Genomic DNA, 18,405 nt, shown 5'->3' with positions numbered 1-18,405 from the left:
GACCCCTTGAGATCCTTTTGCTCTCTCCTCCATTCCGACCTGCATGCAGTCACAGTCTCTGGTGGGCTGGATCCGGACAATGGCCCGAGAACATGACCTGTCTCCCCTCCTGTAGTTTTCCCAGCAATCTGGTATTCAGAAGCAGAACAATGGAAGCAGACTAGTGACTAGTAAAGGTAAAGGGACCCCTGACCATTAGGTCCAGTCGTGGCCGACTCTGGGGTTGCAGCGCTCGTCTCGCTTTATTGGCCGAGGGAGCCGGCGTCCAGCTTCCGGGTCATGTGGCCAGCATGACTAAGCCGCTTCTGGCGAACCAGAGCAGAGCACGGAAACGCCGTTTACCTTCCCGCCGGAGCGGTACCTATTTATCTACTTGCACTTTGACGTGCTTTCGAACTGCTAGGTTGGCAGAGCAGGGACCGAGCAACAGGAGCTCACCCCGTCGCGGGGATTCGAACCGCCGACCTTCTGATCGGCAAGTCCTAGGCTCTGTGGTTTAACCCAGAGTGCCACCCGCGTCCCTAGTGATTAGCAGCCATCAACAAATCGCCTTCTCCTCCATCAATTTGTCTTATACCCTTTTAAAGCCATCTAGTTTGGTTGCCATCACTTCCTTCCATGGGAGCGAATTTCGTAGTTTAAACCGGCACTGCGTAAATAAGTATTTTATTTTATCTGGCCTAAATCTTCCAACATTCAGCTTAATTGGATCCCTGTGAATTCTAGTACTGTGAGAGGGAAGGAAACGCTTATCTCCTTTCTCCTTGCCATGCATAATTTTATAGATCTCCATCATATTTCTTCTGACTTGCCTTTTCTCTAAACTTAAACATCCCAAATGCTGCAACTTTTCTTCGTCAGGACGTTGCTCCATACCCTTAATTGTTTGGGTGGCCCTTTTCTGAAGCTCTACAATATCTTTCTCGTGGTGAGGCTACCAGAATTGTAAACAGTATTTGAGATGCGGGAACACTATAGATTTGTATAATGTCATTATGATATCAGCAGTTTAATTTTCAATTCCCTTCCTGATATTCTTTACATGGAATTTACCTTTTTCATGGGTGCTACACATGGGGTCGACATATTCACTGAGCTTTCTGCCACGACTCCAAGGTCGTATTCCTGGTCCGTCACCTCCAGTTTAGACCCCATGAGCATATATGTGAAACAATTATTTTTGGCTCCTATATGTATCTATCCCTGTTTACATTAAATTGCACTTCCATTTTAATTCCCATTCGCTCAGCTTGGAGAGGTCCTTTTGGAGCTCCTTGCAATCTCATCTTAACAAGTGACTCCTAACTCTAGATCATTTATGAACACGTTAAAATGCACAGGTCCCGGCCCTGATCCCTGGGGGACTCCCACTTTCTACTTCTTTCCATTCAGAGAACTGTCCATTTATTCCTGCTGTTTGCTTCCTGCAACTTAGCCAAGTCCTTATCCACAAGATGACTTCTCCTCTTATTCCTTGACTGCTAAGCTCACTCAAGAGCCTTTGGTGAGGTACTTTGTCGAAAGCTTTTGGAAAGTCCAAGTAAACAATGTAAGCCGGATCACCTCTGCTGATATGCTTGCTGACACTCTCAAATAACTAGGTTCGTGAGACAGAAGCTGTGCTGGGTTAGAAAACCCTGGTCTGTACATGTTGGAAGCGCTTAAGGAAAAGTCTGCTGCCCAGATTGAAATGCCACAATTTCCAGCACAACCCCTGGTGACAATTAGGTTTGACAATTAAATTCCTGATGTTTTGCTTTTTAATCTGCAACCCCAACTGGGCCTGTGCTCTTCTGATGCCATGTGACGTGTTTGAGGAGACCTGACTCCCTCTGATGGAATCTTCCTGGCTCAGAAGCCTGTTTAGGGTCTTCCTGCTCTCAAGGGGGTTATCTTCGGCCTCCTGTTTATATGGTTTAGTAAGAGACTGTGCAGGGATTCATGTGAAAGCAATTAGCTTTGTTGCAAACCCCTTTAACAGGAGCAGAGTAAGCTCCGTGCTAAGCGAATCCAAATTCAGCATCCGTGCTGTCTGTGCCAGGCAAAGCTGGAGGCTGCAGCAGCCTCTCTTGGTCAGCCAAGCAAGCAAATGTGAGTTATGTCTGCCCCTTGTATCCAAGTCTGCTTTTGTATTGACTCGTGCCTCCTGATTGCTGGAAATTCAGCTCTGGCTCTCCTCTTGCAAGTTTAATTGGTAAAATCGTCAGCTAAAGCTCTAATTGCCTCTTCAGTGGTGGAAGACCAGGAGGGAAGGCTCTGAAAGTTAAGGGCAGGCACACATTTTTTGGTAGGTCGGGGTTTTTTTGGGAAGCGATTGCAGTTCAATTGGATAGTGGTCTGTTTGGCTGACAGTGAATGGTTGCTTTTGTTTATTGAATTCTGATTTCTTGCATGCCCTTTTGTGTCTCAAAAAGGTGTCTGTATTGAAGTTTCTGTAATACTCAAATTCGTTTTGATAGGAAAGGCCATTAATAAACTAAAAATGTTTTTGACTTACTCAGTTCTGCTTTGTTAGATCTCACCAAGCCTTGTACTGTACATATATTTTCAAGCCCACCTTTATGGTCTTGAGGGCTAGAAGCTTCATGTTTTTGTAAAAGCTGAAATTCTCATATTGCTAAATTCTCTGCTGTGCATAAATTCAGCATTCAGGCATCCTGCCATAGCATACTTGACACCCTGACCATAAACTGTATTTTGCTATTCTAGAAAGGGAATTTCTGGTGAATTTCTCTTCGATATTAAACATTCTGAGGGCTGAAATAGATCCTTTGTTATGTAAATAGTTTTCTTTTCTCCTTTTTGGTTACTATTTTTATGGGGAAAACACTTTTTTGAACCAAAGCGCAGCAGCCAAATAGTTTCTCTTGCAAAAAAACGTTTAGCCTTGGTCACTGTGAGAGATTTTTCCACTGGCAAATGTAGGGCTTCCTCTTGCGGGAGAATCCATAGCAGTCATCATCCTTATGGGGCCTGCCAGCTTTCTCTGCCTCTCCCCTGACTGTTTTGTCTGGCATTTGGAAAAGCAGCAGCTCAAGGTCTTGATTGGAACATGGAGAGTACAGAATGAATGCAAACCTGTGGGAGACAGTGTGTGCAAGGGTACATACGTTGTGTTTCATTTCCCCAGTCTTCACTCGGGTGAGCAATCTGTTACTTTCATATAATATATTTATAAAATATAATTCAAAAATACCACAGATGCATCCAAACATAAAAAACTAATAATTGTAATGAAACATTATCATCCCGGGAGCTAGCTACCTAATTGGCATTTGCATTTCTGTTTTTTGGTAAATACGGACATGCGCAGGATAATGCATTAATAAGCTTGGCAAAGAGAGAATACCTGGAAGGAATATTGTATACTTACCAATATCCCTGTTATATTGTTTCATCTAGTTAATAAGTGATACTCTTAGCTGCTCAGTATTGCTTATTTTATCTGCCTTTATTTTATATATATATGTGTGTGTGTGTGTGTGCGCGCGCGCGCGCGCGTGTATTCTGGGCCTACAGTAATATCTGTTGCAGCTGAACATAAAAATCAGAAAATGATAAAAGCATCAGATAACAAACCCTTGTCAACACAAGAAATACAAGACAAACTAGAAGACACCCAAATGCCCTGGTTAACACAACACCAACTACATGCCCTCTTAAACAACCCAACAGTAAAATCAGCAGCAACTAGGCTCCTGACAACCTTCGAAAACCTCCTTCTAACAACAAAGGGAAACGGTAAAGGGATGGTATCCGCAATATACAAAATACTACTCCAAAATCTCGCAAATCCCCTAGACGCAATCAAAAATCAATGGGAGAATGACATAGGCTATGAGATAAACCCCACTCAATGGACCAGAATGTGGTCTAAACCCCCCTTTAAATCCATATCAACGAAAAGAAAAGAACTCACACTGAAACTCACCTACAGGTGGTACCTAACACCAAGGAAACTAGCGCTAATACATCCAGGAACCTCACCAAAATGCTGGAGAGGGTGCACCTCCACAGGCACATACTTCCACATGTGGTGGGAGTGTCCCAAAATCCAACTGTTCTGGACAACAGCCATACAAGAAATTTGTAAAATAACTAAGCAAGTAATAGACACCACCCCAGAATTGGCCCTACTAAACATCTTCCAAGACAACAATGCCCATTTACACCACAAAGAACTCATAACCCACCTGCTCTCAGCAGCCAGAAACACCATAACCAGACACTGGAGAGACCTGTCAGGAGTAAGCATGGACCAATGGTACCAAATAGTATGGGAAACAGCCCTACTAGAAAAATTAACTAATAAACTGAAACTGACACGGGGACAAACAGAAGAAGACGCCTTCACCCCGGTATGGCTCCCCTTTATCACACACACAGCCCAACAGGACAATGACAAGAATCCACCAACAGCATACAAATCAATATGGCTAACCTGATCCAAAACACCCACCCACCTCACTCACACACGAAAACAAAGATCACCACAGCCAATCACAAACAAACAATCACACCCTAGGCCAACCCCAACCTCTCTCACCACCAAAGGAACACAAGTGAACAACAAAAGCATGCTGACACCAAACTCTACATACATTAAACATAATAGAAACACCACCACCCAATCCCACCCTTATCCATCTTCCCTCTCTCCACCCCCCTTTCTTTTTTCTCTCCTTTTTTTATTTTTATTTTTATTTTCTTCTCCCCCTAATGCCTCAACAAATGAAACGGATTTGTAAAAATGTTACATGGGGAAAAAATATATATGAGGCACTACACTTCTGTAAAACAAGAAAATCCTTAATAAAATATTTTTTTTAAAAAAAGCATCAGATAAACCACTATAAATATAACACATGGGTGGCTATTTAGACCCCTGTGACATGCAATATCTCCTGCCAGTAACTGACAGTTCCTGTGCCAGTTTATTTCCTGGTCAGAGGAAAGACCTATAGGCATGTCAGGGCAGGGATGCAAACATTAAAGACAAGAGCCTTCTGGTTCCTGAGAATCCAGTGATTGTGCATAGCCAATCCCATGCCATTGCCTGCAAGATCAGATCACCATCTGGGGCCATCTCCCAGTCTTGGTATCTGTTGTCCAAAGAAGGCCTTAATGCTCTCTTTTCCCCATCTCTCCAACTACCAAGGGTTATTAGACTTTTCTGCTGTTCAGAACCAGGCAGCTGACACTCCCCTGTTGTGGTCATTGACTTATTTGTTTGCTTAAGGTGTTTCTGCACTTCTCTCCCCCCCCCCAGGGGTTTACAATGTAGTTATTCTTGTGTTTCTGTCTGTGTAAGGCCCAGAGCTGGGTTCCGTCATCCGTCGCTCCATAGGCAGCTTTTAATGGCCATTGCGCCATTTCCCCATTGCACATTTCCTTGGTGTGTCCAGATGCCTCTGGGAGAGCAAAAGATTGCTGTGGCCCAGATGTCTGAGTGGGCATGTAACCTGCCTTGGCACACTGCAGTTGGGATGCTAATAATAATAATAATAATAATAATAATAATAATTATTATTATTTTATTATTTATACCCCGCCCATCTGGCTGGGCTTCCCCAGCCACTCTGGGCGGCTTCCAACAAAGACCAAAAATACACTAAAATGTCACACATTAAAAACTTACCTGAACAGGGCTGCCTTCAGATGTCTTCTGAATGTCAGGTAGTTGTTTATCTCTTTGACATCTGATGGGAGGGCGTTCCACAGGGCAGGTGCCACCACCGAGAAGGCCCTCTGCCTGGTTCCCTGTAGCTTTGCGTCTCGCAATGAGGGAACCACCAGAAGGCCCTTGGTGATGGACCTCAGCATCTGGGCAGAACGATGGGGGTGGAGACGCTCCTTCAGGTATACTGACTGACCTTTCTGTCCCTGTGCCTTCAGGGAGGGGCTGAACACAGCCAATGCACATGTGAACCTTTTGAAGGGACCTTGATACTGCAGCTGTAATTATTCTCATCCTTATTCTCAGTAATCTTAGGTAGGGCTGCCTTCATTCATGATTTCACAGTGTGTGGACAGAAGAAACTGATATGTAGCACCTGCCAGGCTAAGAATCTTTTAAGTTGCATTTAAGAAGGACCCAAGATCCTAAGAGATGTGCTTGCAGCATTTTATATCAAGAAGATTTGCATCTGTGTAGGAAATAGATGTTATTAAGTAGAGAAATATCAACTCTAGTGTGGGTCAATTGCTATTTACTCTCCCAACATTATGAGGGATGTTCTGAAGTGTCTGCCTTCTCTTGCTCCAGAGGGAGCTCCTTGCAATCTGTCCCTCTGGACAATTAGTATTTTATTGGTCTCATTATGTTCCTATTTCAATTAGGCTTTGAAAGTGTTCAAACATCAGCTGGCACACTCTTGAAGTGTGGTTGGTTTGGGGTACCACATAAGTTCTAGTCACTGGGGGCAAAGTGACCCCCCAAAAATTTTTTTCTTCCTAGAACTAGTAGAAGGATGGGCATATTCCCTTCCAGGGAGCCACATGTATTCTGAGGGAAGAAGGATGAGCTTATAGATATGAGAAAAATAAACAGAATCAATGATGAACGCAGCAAAATTCACAGAGGGCACAGAGTTTCATTCATACAGATGGAGACTTTGAGATATGTGGCACAGAGTTTTAGCTGTTCTTTAGTGCATGTCTTTTTAATTTGGACAAACGAGATGTTGTGATGGAGCCTGGCCTGTGCTCCCAGTCCCCTCGTAAGGCTCTGTTATTTTGGCAGATGAGTTTGGCCTTGTTTGGGCGTGACATGTGGTGTCCCATGATGCTGGAAGTTTAAGTCTCGCCTCAGCTGCGAAAGTGGCAAGGTTTTTTTCTCTCCACGTCAACCCTCTCATTTGCGATATGCAGATAACGCTACTGGCATTGGGTTCTTGTAGTAAGTCACGGGTTTCCAGCCTTTTGGGCCCATGGGCACATTTGCAAACTGGAGAAACTGTGGTGGACACTACTAAATGTACATGCATCCTGTGACCAGGCACACCCCACAGCTACCATAGGATGCTTCTTTCAAGCCTAATCTCTGGGGCAGGGAAGGGAGGGCACCAGGGAAGGCCTCTGTGGGGGTCAGGTTGGTAGCCCATGTCAAGCGTTTGAAATACTATTATTTATTAATTTTATATCCCACCCTTCCTCCCAAAGGAGCCCAAGGCGACACATGCACAGTGGTGCTAAAACAATACAGCTAAGAATAAGAAGCTGAAAACCACTTTAAAGTCTCTTAAAACATTTAAAAGCAACCACATACCCCTCACAGCTAGTAATCTCAAGGTTGTTAGGAACAGTATCTTTGCCATCAAACGCCTGGGAGACAGACGTACCTCACCAGGGTGGGCATCGCAGAAACTGCCTCCAAGAAGGCTCTGTCGCGGGTCAGTGCCAACTGGGAAGCAGCCAATGGCAGCACTGCCCTTGCCACTGACTGCCTTCGAAGATGGAACCGTGGGTTAGCTAGCCTGGGTTGGTGAGGCTGTTTTTTGTGGCCTGAGGCCAGGTGAAGGGACCCTCCTCTGCCAGTTACAGACAGCAGGGCATCTGAGGCCCTCCTCTATGCCCCTTCTCCCTTAGATGTTTGGAGGGTGGCAACAAGAGAATGGGCCTTTTTTGTGGTCGCCCCCGTCTGTGGAATGCTCTCCCCAGGGAGGCTCGCCTGACGCCATCATTACCTGTCCTTAGGCACCAGGCAAAAACGTTCCTCTTTTCCCAGGCCTTTAACTGTTAAATAATATTTGCCCTGTTAAAGCTAGCATTATGATTATTTTATTGCTATGCTGTCTGTTATTATGCTTTTTACAGTCAAACCTCAGTTTTCAAATGTCTCAGCTGCCGAACACTGAAAACCCAGAAGTGAATGCTTCTGTTTTTGATCGTGCCTTGGAAGTCGAATGGCTTCCAAGGCGTGTTTTTCATTTTTCCCTGTTGACTTTGCAGCCAGCTCCTTGATCCTTGGTTTTCAAACGTTTTGGGAGTTGAACAGACTTCCAGAATGGATTATGTTCGAAAACCGAGGTTCCGCTGTATTATGTTTTTATTATTGATGCTCTGTAAAATGTGTTCATAATGTTGTACAGCACCCTCAGACCTTTTGATGTTATCATTGTTACTATTATTATTTATTTGATTTATAATAATTGATGGAAAGATCCAACCCATGGGCCACGGTTTTCCAGATTTTTCTCTTGAGCAGGCCCATTGAAGTGAATGGAATCTGTGCACAGCAGGGCTGCTCCATGTTAGCTAGCAGGGATTCCATTTGGATTTTCTGCCTGAGCCACCGGAGTGCCTTGACTACCTTTCAACAATCTCTCATGAATGTTCCTTTCCCCCCTAAATCTTCTAGGTCCAAAGAAGAGTGGACGGAAGCCATGCCTGCCGCCGGGGGATCACCTCGCTAGGACCTTGCTCGCGTTGCTTCCTCGGTATTGCAAAAGCCAGAAGCAGGGAAGGCAGAGGCGGCTGCACACCATTCCTGTTCCCCCTCGTGGAGGGGGGGCAGGGGGGAGGAAGTGGAGGCTGCATTAACGGACAATGGATTCTCTGGCCCACTCGAGTGGGGATATTATGCGGCGGAATCCACAGCAAGACTACGAGTTGGTCCAGCGCGTGGGGAGCGGCACGTACGGAGATGTCTACAAGGTGAGAGTCCAAATGCCCAGGCCTTTTCTGCAGCGGCCATTTCCGTTGCAAATTGGGATTTCTCTCTCCCTGCCTCATGTGGCAGCTTGGGCCGCTTTACCTTTAAGGAAGGGCAAAATCGACATACAGTCATACCTCGAGTTGAATGTGCTTCGGGTTGAGCACATTCAAGTTGCGCTCCGCGGCAACCCAGAAGTAACGGAGCGTGTTACTTCCGGGTTTCACCGCTTACGCATGCACAGCCGCTCAAAATGACGTCACGTGCAGAAGTGATGAAACGCGACACGCGCAGAAACGCTGTCGCGTCTTGCATTTCGTTCGGGATGCGAACGGGGCTCCGGAACGGATCCCGTTTGCATCCCGAGGTACCACTGTAACTGCTTCTGTGGGGAGAGTCATGGGCATGGTAGCTGGTCCCTTCGCCCCCCTTTTGTGTTGGAAGTCGTATTTTCACCAGCCTGCAGAATTGTTGCAATATGCAGATTCAAGCAGCCTTCTTAAATTATACGAATCAACCCTTTTTGTGTGTTGGGTGGGCTTCACCTACCGAACCCCATCAGCGGAAGCCCTGCGTGAGGATTTCTGCTTGCGCAAGGGAGTTGCCCCCCTCCCCTTCATCTACCCCCTTTGCCCCCTGAAAGTGGCTCAGGGTGGGGTGAGAGAACCCCCAGAACAGCAGGTTCAGGGCGGGGGCTCATCACTTCATCTGGCAAGCTGATATGCCTGTGCAGATAGAACACTGGTTCACCACACAAGGCTGAATTCCACCCGCTGCTCCCCATTTCTTAATGGGGCTTTTGCTCATTGTTCTCTTCACCCCAACACTGTAAAACAGTTTGAAATGGAGGGAAGGAGAGCAGTGAGAGCGCCCTGTGTTCTCTACTTCAAGGGTTCAACATTACAGTGGTACCTTGGTTTAAGAACAGCTTAGTTTATGAACAACTTGGATTAAGAACTCTGCAAACCCAGAAGGAGGTGTTTTGGTTTGTGAACTTTGCCTTGGAATAAGAACATGTTTCGCTTCCTGTTGAGTGTGTTCCATTTGTAAATTGAGCCCCCCGCCGCTGCTATGGGAAAGCACGCCTTGGTTTAAGAACGCTTTGGTTTAAGAACAGACTTCCGGAACGGATGAAGTTTGTAAACCAAGGTACCACTGTACTTGTTCAGCATTAATTTTGAAACCCTGGCTGTGGCGCAGGTGAGGATTCTTGACTCAGTGCTGATAAATGAGGCTGCTGTTAGAAAGCTGGGGTGCTTTTTTCTGACTAGCGAAGAGAGGAGAATTCCCCCATAATTTTTCTTTAAAAGCAGATAGGTTTGCTGCCTGATTTAGCTCCGAGGAAAGAGTTAGCCTGGTGGACTGGGCAGGTTGGGGGTAGGAAAAGAAGAAACTGGATCTGCAATGGGAGGGGTCAGGGTTGTTGGAGGCTGAGATCATCCACGCTTGTCTAAGAAAATTGTGACATCCCTGAAATCTGCTCAATTGCCACAGGTCCCCTTCCATCACTGCAGCGCGATTGACCTCACTTTTGTCTTCTCCTTGTGCCCTTCACTTCTTCATGAGCATACTCATTTGGACTTTTGACTTGATTTTATATGACTAGGTATCGTCCCAAGTTAAATGTGATAGTCAGAGGCTGTGAGGCAAAGTGAAGTGGAGACGTTTAGATGCTCTGAAGAGCAGCGGTAGCAGGGCAGGATACAAGATGGATCCGTCCCATGAGTCGCAATCCCCTGGGAAGTTCTCCTGCACAAGACCCAGTGGGAAGGAGCAGAAAGCTGCTCACCAGGCTTGTGCAGGGGTGAATTTCCCACTGAATGAAGGAGGAGGCATGGTTGTGATTTTTCAACTCTGGCTCCAGATATCTTGGATGTGATCTGGTACACGTTGGACTGTGGTCACAGTGACTGCTGCCCCAAAGGTTTTCTCCACAAGCTTTTAATAAACTTGCCCTACAAGTCAGCTAAGTGAAGTGCAGCTTTAAACGCTGTTTAATTCTGCTTCTTTTATATCATGGGTAGGCAAACTAAGGCCCGGGGACCGGATCCGGCCCAATCGCTTTCTAAATCCGGCCCGCGGACGGGAATCAGCGTGTTTTTACATGAGTAGAATGTGTCCTTTTATTTAAAATGCATCTCTGGGTTATTTGTGGGGCATAGGAATTCGTTCATTCCCCCCCCTTCAAAATATAGTCTGCCCCCCCCCAAGGTCTGAGGGACAGTGGACCGGCCCCCTGCTGAAAAAGTTTGCTGACCCCTGTTATATGCTTCAAACTGTTACGGTGTTCTGTAAACAGTCCTTTGAGCTCTGTGAATTTACAGTGGTACCCCGCAAGACGAATGCCTCGCAAGACGGAAAACCCGCAAGACGAAAGGGTTTTCTGTTTTGGAGGCACTTCGCAAGACGAATTTCCCTATGGACTTGCATCGCAAGACGACAGCCCATAGGGAAATGCTGGCGGTCGGGAGCAAAGACTTTCGCCCACAGCCGGCCTTCAGAAGAGGACCTCTTCTGAAGGCCGGCGGGGGGCAAAAGTCTTTGCTCCCCCCCGCCTGCCTCCCCCCCCCCGCCTGCCCCGGGCGATCTTAAAATGCTGGCGGGCGGGAGCGAAGCGTTCGCTGCCGACCCCCAGCATTTTAAAATCTCCCTGGGACAGGGGGAGATTTTAAAATGCTGGGGGTCGGGAGCGAAGCGCTGCCGACCCCTAGCATTTTAAGATCGCCCGGACAGCGGAGAAGTCCTCCGCTGTCCCGGGGTTTTTTAAAATGCTGGGGGTGGGAAGAAAAGCCCTTGCCCCCCCCCAGCCTTCAGAAGAGGTCCGGGGACAGACTGTCCCCGGACCTGGTCTGAAGGCGGTTTCCCTAGGAACGCATTAATTGATTTTCAATGCATTCCTATGGGAAACCGTGCATCGCAAGACGAAAAACTCGCAAGACGAAGAGACTTGCGGAACGAATTAATTTCGTCTTGCGAGGCACCACTGTAATGCTTATTGCAGAATTGCAGAATCCTCAGAAATGCAGTTTTCATTAAAAAAATAAAAATAAATTACTAACTAAATTTTATAATCCGGCTTTTGGCTCAAGGAACACCAGGGTGGTGAATGAAATAAAACCACCTTTAAAATATCAAGACACTGAAGCAATGAAACACACAAATAAATTCCCATGTGTGCCAGCAGCAGAGATGGGAGAGAGCGACTCCTGTAGCCTTAGAAGGCAACAAAACAGGCCTTAGGCCCAACTGGCAATGCTTCCATAATGAGGTTGCCATAATGGTGAGGTTGCCATTGCTATGTGGCCCCTTCCCCTGCCATTCAGATGATGGTGATGATATTGATATTTGTATATTGCCCATCTGACTAGGTTCCCCCAGCTGCTCTGGGTAGCTTCCAGCAAAATGTAAAAACAAATTAAAACATCATCCATTAACAACTTCCCTAGACAGGGCTGCCTTCAGATGTCTTCTAAAAGTCAGGTACAGTGTTACCTCGGGTTAAGTACTTAATTCGTTCTGGAGGTCCGTTCTTAACCTGAAACTGTGCTTAACCTGAAGCACCACTTTAGCTAATGGGGCCTCCTGCTGCTGCTGCGCCGCCGGAGCACGATTTCTGTTCTCAGCCTGAAGCAAAGTTCTTAACCCGAGGTACTATTTCTGGGTTAGCGGAGTCTGTAACCTGAAGCGTATGTAACCTGAAGCGTATGTAATCTGAAGCGTATGTAACCCAAGGTACCACTGTAGCTGTTTATTTCCTTGATATCTGATGGGAGGGCATTCCACAGGGCAGGTGTCACCACCGAGAAGGCCTGGTTCCCTGTAACCTCACATCTCACAGGGAGAGAACCGCCAGAAGGCCCTCGGTGCTGGACCTCAGTGTCCGGGATGGATGATGGGGGTAGAGATGCTCCTCCAGGTATGCTGGGCTGAGGCCATTTAAGATGAGCAGAGGAAGAGCAGGTTGGGAGGAGCCGGTGATGTGGTTGTTACTGCCCCAAAGGCAGGAGACTTTGGTGTTTGGCACAGCCCCAGAGGCCAACAGATAAGGTCAAGTTATGCAGATAAGTTATAGTTTCGCTTTGTGGGGGGGAGACGGGTGTGTGTCCGTTTTTATGTCTTGGTGATTTTAAAGTCTTTTGGTGTTTTCCATTGTGCTTTTTCTATTGTTATGTGAGATTCTTCTCTTAAAAAGCGGGATAAAAATTGGTTAAATAAATAATTCAGATAAAAGAAATAGGCTTTTCCTTGGCATGGAATTAGAATTTTTGTAGTAAGCACTGCTGCCCTTAATTAACTGGCTGCTTCATATGTGCTCATTTTAATAAAGGAATCTTTTTTTCTTTTTTTTTAAGAGTGGTTACATTTTTACTTTGTCGAAAAGAGGCCCCTGCATCACTTTGGCCTAAGTCAGCCTGAACTTGATTTGATTTTAAATCGGTGCACGTATCATTCTAAATGAAGAAACATTGTGTTTTAACACATTGGGTGAAGCATTACAAAGTATTAAAAAGCTGCAGAACTCTTGGCGAAAAACTGCTGCCTTCTGTATTCCTGACCCTCTCAGAGCAGGTGACTGTATATTTGTCTCTCTCTTGTGGGAATGTGGCATTTATAGGGTCAGATTAAAAGGACACAAGTTGATCCCTAGGTTAAGAATAGCTCACAGGAAGCAGATTAAGGTGCACAGGCAGCTTGCAGCATGACTGGAGTTAAGATACGCCCAATTCCAGGGGTGCTTGTTTTGGTTGCTCTAATTCCATTTCCATCTTTGCTCAGGATTGTTCATATGGGCTGCCCTGGTTCTGGAATTGGTACCCAGTGGGGCACTGCCGCTAATGCAAAGCCTGCTTGCTGCTCCTGGGAAGAATGCACAGTGCTTCCTTACCTTGTGCTGTCCGTTGAGGCTTGCAGCACTTCTCCAAGGTCTCAGGCAGCAGAAAAATGTGATTTTCTCCCAGGAAAGCAGAGCATGCTGGCCAGATGACATTTCTGGAAGTGTAGGGATAGGATAGGCAGAATAAGATCCAAGAGAGGCAGTGTGATGAGTGCTTTTCATGGTATTCTTATTGGTATTGTAAATGTGGTCCTCAGAAAGTTTTCAGAAGAGCAGGATGTCAGTGTCTTCATTAAATGGTAAAGGAACCCCTGACAGTTAAGTCCAGTTGCAAATGACTCTGGGGGTGCGGCGCTCATCTCGCTTTACAGGCCAAGGGAGCCGGCGTTTGTCCACAGACAGTTTTTCTGGGTCATGTGGCCAGGAGGACTAAGCCAATTCTGGCACAACGGAACACTGACACGAGAGCACACAGAAACGCCATTTACCTTCCCGCCAGAGCGGTACCTATTAATCCACTTGCACTTTTTGGCATGCTTTCAAACTGCTAGGTTGGCAGGAGCAGGGACCGAGCAACGGGAGCTCACCCCATCACAGGGATTCGAGCCGCCGACCTTTTGATCGGCAAGCCCAAGGCTCAGTGGTTTAGACCACAGTGCCACCCGCGTCCCATGTCTTCATTAAAGCAGGCTGCAATTGATGTAACCTGGCATCATGGCTAAAAGCTGAGAAGCGTTTGGTTCATGTCACCCTGTTGGGTGTGCAGACGGGCTAGGTGGCCACAAAGCCAACTCCTCATTCAGACCCACCATTGCTTTCCCACCATCTGCAGTATCACTATGACAATGCCAGTGATCTGCTTTGCAGCACTGTTGTAAGGCTTTTTGGCCCTTGGGGAAGGGCTGTAGCTTAGTAGCATAGCATCTGCTTTGCATGCACAAGGTCTCAGATTCAACCCTGGTAGCATCTCCAGGTAGGGCTGGGATCAGTGTTAGAAACTGGGATAGAAAAGCAAGGAGCCAAATGGCTTTTGGGACCTGGGTTGTGGGCGCCAAAACAGAATGTTTAGTTGCCATTGGGGGTGGGAACGGCAACACTTTTAATTTATTATTTTCATAAGCATGAACTAATACACAATTCTCATAAGTGACAAATTGTTAATATCATATTTTTTTAGCAGAAATTGTTAATATATGTTTAATTTGGTGTTTACAGTTAAAATATTGGTACCAAACTTTGGTTTTCAAAACATTTTACTCTTTAGCGTTAAACCCCTTAACATATCTTTTGAAGCTTCACATTCATTTCAGTAATCCTTGAGCGTCAGCCAGGAGCAAAAAAATAAAATAAAAAAGGCACCAAGACTTTTTGAGGTGCTTTCAAATGGAGAATCTTGCTAGCAAATGGCACCTTGCTAGTTTCAAGCCCTGGCTGGGAGGGTTCCATACCTGAAAAACTGGAGAGATGCTGCTGGTCTGTGGTCTGTTTTGAGCTAGGTCGGGGGTCGGAAACCTGCGGCTCCAGAGCCGCATGCGGCTCTTTAAAGCCTTTGCTGCGGCTCCGGGGCGGTGGCGAGGGGAGGAGGCGAGGGGCGAAGGTGAGGGGAGGAGGCGAGTGGCGGAGGCAAGGAGCGGAGGCATAGGCGCAGACTCCATGGGGCCTGAGGGGGCCCGAGCCCCCTCAAAAATTCGTTTGGGGGGGCTCTGCCCCCCCAATAATCTCGGGCGCCCCTCCAGCATCAATCCCCACGCCCGCGCCGCCAGCCCCCGACGGGCGCCCCCTCCCCGGCTTGCCAGCTCCGCGCGCGCTCCGCCTCGCCTGCCAGCTCGGCTCCCTCCTTCCCTCGTGCAGCTTGTTTTGAAATTCCCCTTCCAGCTCCGCCACGGCTCGCCCGCTCCCTCCGCCCTCGCCGCCGCCTCCTCCTCCTCCTCCCCCAGTCCCCTCCCCTCGGCTGTCCCCGGCACAGGCTGCCTCACGTACGCGGCTGCAGGCAGCCCCCGGAATGGAGTCCCCGCGCGCGGAAGGGAGTGGCGGGCGCGCAAAAGGAGAGAAAGCCGCTGGCGCGCGGAAGGGGCCGGTGGATGGATGGACCGGCGGGCGGCGGAGTCACCTGGCTGGAGGGAGGTGGCGCGCAGCGGAGCTTCCAGGAGCGGCGGCAAGTTACCTGCGCGTCGCCAAGGGTGCACCTGCCTGGCAGCCAGCTGGAGGCTGAGGGCCGCGCTATCTAGACTTTTGGCTTTTGGTCTGCAGAAAATGCACCCACACCCAACAGGGGGTGAGAAAGGCCTAAATAGCTTTTTATTATCACTATATGTATGGTTCACTGGGGCCCTGGTTAATTTTCTTTGGCATTTTGTGGCATTGATTATGCAGTCGCGGTTGCGTGGAATTCCACGTGGAGTTAGTTGCCTGAAGCCCCTTTTTAAACTTAAGCAGGGGAAAGTTAGGTGAAAGTTTGGTGAATTGCTGCCAAGGAGTGTGGTGGAGTCTCCTACTTTGGAGGTCTTTAAGCAGAGGCTTGACAACCATATCTCAGGAGTGCTCTGATGGTGTTTCCTGCTTGGCAGGGGGTTGGACTCGATGGCCCTTGTGGTCTCTTCCACATATGTATGTGAGCAGGTCTTCTCCAACATGAACTATATTAAAAACAAACACCGATCATGCCTCACAGATGACACCTTGCAAGCCTGTGTGAAAATGAAGGTGACGTCTTACAGCCCTGATGTGCAGACACTGAGCACTGAGGTTCAGGAGCAAAAGTCCCATTAACCTGGTTACCTGGTTGTAAATTAAATATTTTAATTAGCTATTAATTTGTCCTTTTTTCTTGAGATTGACAGCTGACTGCACGATCCTGTATATATAGCATTAAGGCAAGAAACAATATATGCAGTGTTATATTTGTTTTAAATGTTGCAATGTTTTTGCGGCTCCCAGTTGTTGTTGTTTTTTTCGGAAACGGGTCCAAGTGGCTCTTTTTGTCTTAAAGGTTGCAGACCCCTGAGCTAGGTGGTCTGACTCTGGGGACAGATTCCTGAGTCCCAGTACTTGAAAATCACCTGTGAAATGCTGCAAGTATTCCTTAATTCATTGTCCCTGCTCCTGTATTCAAATGTAGGCTGAGGAGGTGGTGTGGTTTATGGATGGGTTTGAGTGCCATGCCTCCCCTCCCAAAGATATGTTTCTCCATATGTTAATCCTGCCCTGTCTTTTCTGGGAATCAAATCAGGCTGAGGCATCGGAAGTTACTGAGGAATGTATTTTCAGTGCAGGTGTCTTGGTACTGAGCCATCAAAGTGTCTCAAAGTGTGAAAGGAGCCTCTTTGTTGCAGAGAATGTGTTCTGAAAGCTTTTTTGGATTTGACTCTGCACACATTCAGTTTGCAGGGAGAGAATCATCTCGGCTGGTTCTAAAATCCTCCCTTCATCTTTTAAGCCCATAGAACCTTGATTTGGAAGGGAGCAAAGGTCTTCTGGTTTAAGCCAAGACTGGCCTTCAGAGGCTGAATTATGTTCTTGTGTCCCTACTGCTATTCCCAGAGGAGGTGCCTGGGACAGCCCCAGTTTTATTATTTATTATATGCATTTTGCACACCAAAGTGTCTCAAAGTATCTGGATTGATAAAAATAGAAATAATGAAACATAGTAACACCAAATATGAAAACACCAGTGGCGTAGCGTGGGTTGTCAGCACCCAGGGCAAGGCAAGTAATTTGCGCCCCCTAACCCGTGGATTTGCACCCCCTAACCCTAACTCCCAGATGTTGCGCCCGGTGCGGCCGGCCCCCCCCTGCACCCCCACGCTACACCACTGGAAAACACCAGCACAAGGCTCATCTAAAAATATAAAGGGAGCTAAACTTTCCCATCTCACTTAAAAGGATGAGCACAAATATAACTAGTTGTCTTCCCAATGAAAAACCAAAGGCCTGGACAAGCAAAGTTGTTTTGCCTGGCACCTAAAAACAGATAGTAATGGCTGCAGGCATCCTTCCCTGAGGAACCTACCATGGAAAAGGCACATTCCTGTGCCACCACCATCCACATCTCCCTCGAGGAGGGCACACAGAAAAAGGGCCTCAGTTGATGACCACAGTGCCAGGGTTGGTTCATGTGGGGAGAAGCAGTCCTTGAGATGTTGGCGGCCGTGAGTCTCCAAACCAGCAGTTTGAATTGTGCCTAGAAACTTAATCGGTAGCACGTCCAGTTGTGCCAAGATTGGGGCTATAAGCCCAGGTCTGCTTGCCTTAGCCAGCGGTCTGGCCACTGAATTCTGCACCAGCTGCAGTTTCTGAGGAGTCTTCAAATGCAATGTAGAACCTAGAGGTGACCAGAGCATAGATAACCTAAGTTAGGCTGTCCCTATCCAGCTAGGGGCATAGCTGGGCCACCAGCCGAAGCTGATGGAAAACACTCTGTGCCACCTGAGGCTCATGTGACAGTGATGGATCTGGGAGTTACCCCATGCTACGCACCTGCTCCTTCAGAGGGAAGGTAGTGCCACCCAGAACAGTCCGAACCCTGCCCATCCAGTCTAGGAAACCACCCACTAACAGTGCCTTTTTCTTACCTGGATTAAGCTTCCATTTATTGGGTCTCATCCAGTCTTTTACCGAGACCAGCCGTTGTTCTACAGCAGGGATGTCCAACAGGTCGATCACGATCTACCGGTCGATCGCGGGGTGCCTTTGGTCGATCCTGGTTGATTGCAGGACCCCGACCCACCCACCCCAAAATGCTCAACAACTCTGGCCCCCTAAAAAAGCTCAGCAACTCTGGTCAGTACAATGGGTATTGTGTTTTTTTAGTGGGAGCAGATTGCAGTCTCTCGGAAGTTGGACATCTCTGTTCTACAGCATCCGCTGCCACACCTGTAGATGTAAAGGAGAAATAGGACTGCATATCATCAGCATATAG

The 18,405-nt window shown here is 47.3% G+C and overlaps 1 protein-coding gene across 2 annotated transcripts in view; it reads left to right on the top strand.

The window, feature by feature from the left end:
* The window catches only part of MAP4K5 (mitogen-activated protein kinase kinase kinase kinase 5), a 98,678-nt gene that overhangs the window by 1,094 nt on the left and 79,179 nt on the right, over positions 1–18,405 (top strand). For both annotated transcript variants that reach the window (XM_083514739.1, XM_083514740.1), the window contains exon 2: positions 8,360–8,655. In XM_083514739.1, coding sequence (XP_083370865.1) covers positions 8,548–8,655 — 108 coding nt within the window. In that variant the 5' untranslated portion in view covers positions 8,360–8,547. The remainder of the gene's footprint in view (positions 1–8,359; positions 8,656–18,405) is intronic.

Source organism: Podarcis liolepis (assembly GCF_965112155.1).
Source record: "Podarcis liolepis genome assembly, chromosome: 1".
In the NCBI taxonomy this organism is placed as follows: domain Eukaryota; kingdom Metazoa; phylum Chordata; class Lepidosauria; order Squamata; family Lacertidae; genus Podarcis; species Podarcis liolepis.
This window is presented reverse-complemented; position numbering and strand designations above follow the sequence as displayed.